The following is a 6,000-nucleotide window of genomic DNA, read 5'->3' on the forward strand; positions in this document are numbered from 1 at the left end:
AATATAAAGACTTATATGGTGTGCGCAGAACAAACCAAAGAATTTGGGTCACTCATTACAGAGGAAATTAATTGATGTAACGAGGCTGACACAGATGTTGAAGTGTGCCATGGAGAAATTCAGTGTGCTTGTCATAACCTATTTTTTCCTTTTGGTGTTTTCAAAAGATTCTCTTAAATAACACATGAAGATGCTGCAGGAGAGTAATGGAGCTGCCTCCATCTAGCGGCCACGTCTTGAATTACAGCACAAGTGAGACGGTGACATATAGTGTAGGCTGAATCCTTATAGATATAATCAGCTACTACACAAAACACATTAGACTTTCAGATTTTTAGACACTGAAGAAACTTAAAAACTGAAAAAGAAATCTGAGGACATTGTCACCCAGATACAAGAGACTTTTGCTAAGACTCTTTTTCTAAATGTCTAGTGAAACTAATAATCGCAGCAGCCAGCAGTTAATTAGTAATAGTTTTTAAGAGTGGGGAAATTTAGAAGTTTTCAAATTTTGTAACAACCTGAAAACAACCTTTCATAACATCCAAACAACGAATTTTGGTTTTGGTGAAATAAACCACAAATACACCATACTCAAATGGCAACTGAATGCGTCAGAAAATGCTCAAGAAGTCAAAATCCATGGTCATGAATGTAAAAAATGTTGGGAAAAAAATTAATTATCAACCTTTCTCCTGTTTTATTATCCTATTTAATGCTAATTTATTAGGAGAAAGACAAAACATCTTATATATATGTGACCCTGGACCACAAAACCAGTCATAAGTGTAAATTTTTCGAAATTGAGATTTATACATCATCTGAAAGATGAATAAATATTCTTTCCATTGACGTATGGTTTGTTAGGATCGGACAATATTTGGCCGAGATACTACTATTTGAAAATCTGGAATCTGAGGGTGCAAAAAAACTCAAAATATTGAGAAAATCGCCTTTAAAGTTGTCCAAATGAAGTTCTTAGCTATGCATATTACTAATCAAAAATGAAGTTTTGATATATTTACGGTAAGAAATTTACAAAATATTACATGGAACATGATCTTTACTTAATATCCTAATGATTTTTGGCATAAAAGGAAAATTTATCATTTTGATCCATACAATGTATTTTTGGCTATTGCTACAAATATACCCCAGCGACTTAAGACTGGTTTTGTGGTCCAGGGTCACACACACACACACACACACATATATATATATATATATACATATATGATGAATTTCTTTAATTTCATGAAAATGTTCGTATTTTCAAAATGTTAGTTGGTACGAAAGAAATGTACACCTGCTCCCTACCAGGTGTAAATGGTGCATAAAACTTTCTCTGTTCTTTTTGGCAAACTGATGACACTGAATTTTGATGCACTGCCATTATAATATTTTACAAGTTCGTTTGCTCTGTTGGTGTGTTTTTTTTTTTTGTAGCTGAGAGTTGATAAACTGTTTAGCTCCGGTTTAGCTTTGGGTAGAACTTTGGGGGGCAGTCATGACCTAATGGATAGAGAGTCGGATTTGTAACCTGAAGGTTGCAGGTTTGAGTCTCAGGTCCGACAGGGATTGTAGGTGGGGGGAGTGAATGTACAGCACCCTCAATACCACGACTGAGGTGCCCTTGAGCAAGGCACCGAACCCACAACTGCTCCCCGGGCGCCGCAGCATTGGCTGCCCACTGTTCACGGTGTGTGTGTGCACTTGGATGGGTTAAATGCAGAGCACAAATTCCGAGTATGGGTCACCATACTTGACCACATGTCACTTCACTTCACTTTTTAGCCAGCCGTCCAATCAATGAAGGAGGGGCGGGACAAATACCACACCAACCAATCATCCTACTTGTACAACAACTGAACAACAATAGAGAAGTTAATATTACTGGTTACTGCATTTTTATATTCAGTAATATTCTTCAAAATGAGATACTAGTAATATGTTACTGCCATGAATATTCCACTTCATAGCAACCAAAGCGTCTCAGCTGGAAAAACGCTGTGCCACCAAAGTGTTCTCAAGCGCCACCAGCAGGCAGTTTTCAGAAGAGCGCCTGAAATTTTTCAGCTGGCTAAAAACGCTTTGGTGGACACACGTTATTGAATATTTATTGTTAGCCATATGGTCTATTAGTCTTTTTTGCAATAATACAATACACTGGAGCCAAACCTGAGAAAGTAGACCAGAATATTCCACTGCGTTCCTGGACACGCAATTTGCGTAGCTGTAATTCAGGCGGGATTATGCTAATTTTGTAAGAGCGTGCACGAGCGCCCTATTTATGAATGATTGGAATGCCTTAACATACACATGTTTAACTATCAAATCAGACGTTTACGAAGCGTTTGTGAATCCGGAGGAGAGTTTTGGGGAAGATGCGTTTTACGTGCAAATTACTCATAATTTACTCATATATTCATATATATATATATATATATATATATATATATATGTTGTAGTTTCCATACATCACTAGACATTTACCCAAGTATGACAACTTCCGCTTCTGAGAAACCCAGAAATGTGCTGATTCCAGCCTCCAGAGTAACTTCTCCTAGTCAATCTACACAACCTCTGTAACTACTAAAGAAGTGATGAACACAGAGTAACCACTCAAATAACCCCACATGAAAACGTAATGACAGAAACAATAGCATCTGTATGATTAACGATATGGAAGCGCTGACTGGTTAAGCAGAGTCTTACCTGTCGTTTGATGAAGCTGGAGGTGGTGTCAGACGAGGTGCTGCCATCTGAGCGTTTAAAACGACCCTTGCGCTTCGGCAGCTTTCGTGGTAGCTATATGGAGACAACCACATCAAAACAAACAGTCACCCGGTTACAGTAACATCAAACACAAGATGTCTTATAAATAAGATGCACTTTGTTGAAAAACAGGTGCTGTTGTCTTAGTTTTTTTTTAATTGCATTTTCAAAACTTTGCCTCCTTTTTTCAAAACTTTACACACAAATCCAAGAATTGCACACACAATGTGCAAAATGCCTCGCATCTCTTGCAAAATGAAGCACTGCATTCAAAATACCACAAACACATCTCAAAAACAAACATTTGCAAACACCTTTGTCATAATTCCTGTTAGATTTTTGTGTGTTACATAGAGAATTGTGTGTTGTGTTTTGCAAAAAGTGTTTTATGAAATTGAGAGTCAAAGGCAGATTTGGTGTGTGGTTCTGCTGTTTGAGTGTCAGGTTTCAGAAATTGTGTGGCACGCAAAGATTTAGTGTTTAAGCAGTTGAAAAAAACCTGTAAGTTGGTAAACTGGGCCAGGACACCAGATGTAAGTGTTTCTGGAGCTCCAGCAGCAGTTAGATTAATGTTCACATTATAGGAAATGGGTCTGGAGTAACTGTACGCTCTTTAAATAGTTTAAAGTAAAGTCTAAAATATGACATAGATATAAAGTTTGTAACTGTTCTAGTCAGCAGTGCTTAAATACCTTGTATCTACAAGGGAACCTTGTGTTTTTGTTTTTGTATTAAAAATATTGTTGGTTGCATCAACATCAACAAAGATCGTTTTCTTACAAGCTCTTTTTTACAGAAAAAAGTGGTGAATCTGCAATCTTTCAGTAAAACTGATACCCCTCAACTAGCTGCTAGTTGATCAGACGAGTTTTTAAGAGACAGTTTTAACATAATGGCTGTATTTATGCAACTAACTTTAGTCTACTCTATAGGTAGGCTACATTGGTTTTCTTGATCAAAAGCAATTTTTTTCATCTTGTTTAACTGAAGAAAGTTCTGGCACATCCACATTAACAGTATATAACTCTGGGGGGAAAAGCTTAGTATAATAAAATCACCAAAATAAGTCTTCATGTTAAGAATGAATAGTACACAAACACATTTCCAAAACTGTAAAATGTTATTAAAAATAAAGCATTCATGAATTATTTTATGACAAACATTTTACTGTCTTAAGTGCACTCATTAATTAGCCTATAAATTAAAATAATAATAATAACTATTATTTTATTATTATTATTATTGTTGTTGTTGTTGTTATATATTTAGGTTACATGCATTTAGAAGAAGCTTTTATTCAAAACGACTTACAAAAGAGGAACAAATGACTCCAAAGTCAGTCACAGTGCCAGGTTTATTATACAATAATAATCAAGTCTAAGATGATCACAAATTAAACAAGATTTTGACGCACATCTTTCTTATTAAATCGTTGCATTCCAACTCGTGTCCGTTACAATTTGCTGTAGGCCTATTCCACATAATAATATGCAATAAAACAATATACAATATGATTCGATAACACGTAGGCTACCTAGGAGCTTGCTGCATGAATCCGTGAGTACAGTTTACAAACCCGTGGGAACGGATTGCGAGAGCGTGCGCACGGATTATGAATCTGTGGGTACGGATTCAAAAACCGAAGGTACGGTTTACAAAATCTGAGCGCACGGATTGGAAATTCGTGGGTACGGTTTATTAATCCGTGGGCACGATTTGTTAAACCGAGGGAACAGTTTAAGAATTCGTGAGTACGGTTTATAAACTTGACGGAACGGATTGCAAAACCGTCGGCACGGATTGTTTTTTTTCTCCTACAGGTGACTTCCCGGGCTCCGTACGATTTTGTGTGAATTTATGAAAACATCATTTTTAGTAAGCATTAATGTCCACCCCCACAAAAAAAATGCCATTGGAGCATAAGTAGCATATATCATACAAAAAACATATGAATGAGATTACACGAAATTAGCCACCAATTCAGCAAAATGTAAAACAGATACAAATTGCCATGAGATTTGACCAATTTTAACTGGTATGACCAGCTAATATCTGATTTGTTGCTGATCCATGATGGTTTAGCTAGTGACCTGTTTGGAGCAACTAGTAGCCAACTTAGACCTGCTAGAAACCAGTTACCATGATCAAAAGCACAGCTACCAGTTTAATATGGTATTTTAAGCAGGGCAGGTGACCATGGGACTTAAGTTGGCTACAGGTGAGACCCATGGCAGTGAGGGTTCACCATAAGGGAATTCTGAGAGATTTTAAATCCGTTTATCCGTAATCAGTAGAAACTGACAGAAAGCAAGTGTTTGAAGTCATAAATGAACACTGTGTCTACAGATGCCTGGCCTGAAGGACGAGGCCTTGGTTGCGGTGGGAAATCTCAGGGCGGAGGAAAAACGGGAACTGGGAGTTTCGCGGATGCTGGAGGAGCATCAAAACATCTTATCAACATCTCGCCTCCGCTCATTAAAAACAACAGCGCGTGACTGATTAAAAGCGCGATAAAGGCGTTATTACACGGGCAGATTGTGTAGCTGTAGCTCTCTGCGGATATATGAAGCGCTTCAATGCACGACTGCTCAACAACAAGTAGCAAGAAATTAACCATTTATGAGATCATATTCAAATCCCCCAAAAGTCTTACCTGAAAATAGTGCGACTGAGAAGCGCTTTGTACACCAGACAGAGGGTCTGCGGAAGATTTGGACATCTTTACTTGCACCATCTATTTGAGAGCGCAGGGAGGCGGGTGCATGCATGCATTGGTGCTTACTGGAAGAAACGGCGATACCAAATACATATGCCTCCCGAGGAAGAAGAGGGTATCACGATTGAACAGTCAAGCTTCTGTCTGAGCTGCATACGCAGAGATCCTAAGATATATTCCCTCGCGCGGGGTTATTATAAAGCGAGATAGTAATACAGGTGTACAAATGCAACGGGTCTGTTTCTTGTGCATGCGCCTTTTGTAATGATGTGTCTCGCGCTACCGTGTGCTGCGCTCTCTCTCTTTCTCTCTCTCTCTCTCTCTCTCTCTCTCTGTCTCGAGCATGCTATATTTGCCTCTCTTGTACAGTAGGCTACATACAAATTTTCTATCCAAAAGTCGTTAGATAAACGAGTCGAAGAATAGCAAGGTCTTAACCGCTACAGTGGAATACAGCTGATTTATAACATTCTAAACTTTGTGCATATCTGAGATTTCTCAAATAAGAA

At 38.0% G+C, this 6,000-nt stretch overlaps 1 protein-coding gene across 1 annotated transcript in view; it reads right to left on the minus strand.

The window, feature by feature from the left end:
• Positions 1–5,772, minus strand: part of cacnb3a (calcium channel, voltage-dependent, beta 3a) — a 48,890-nt gene extending 43,118 nt beyond the window's left edge. The window contains 2 exon segments of the mRNA XM_058763720.1: positions 2,716–2,808; positions 5,429–5,772. Coding sequence (XP_058619703.1) covers positions 2,716–2,808; positions 5,429–5,509 — 174 coding nt within the window. The 5' untranslated portion in view covers positions 5,510–5,772.
• Between the last annotated feature and the right edge of the window lie 228 nt (positions 5,773–6,000).

The sequence above is a fragment of the Onychostoma macrolepis genome, chromosome 23, assembly GCF_012432095.1.
Source record: "Onychostoma macrolepis isolate SWU-2019 chromosome 23, ASM1243209v1, whole genome shotgun sequence".
Lineage (NCBI taxonomy): Eukaryota > Metazoa > Chordata > Actinopteri > Cypriniformes > Cyprinidae > Onychostoma > Onychostoma macrolepis.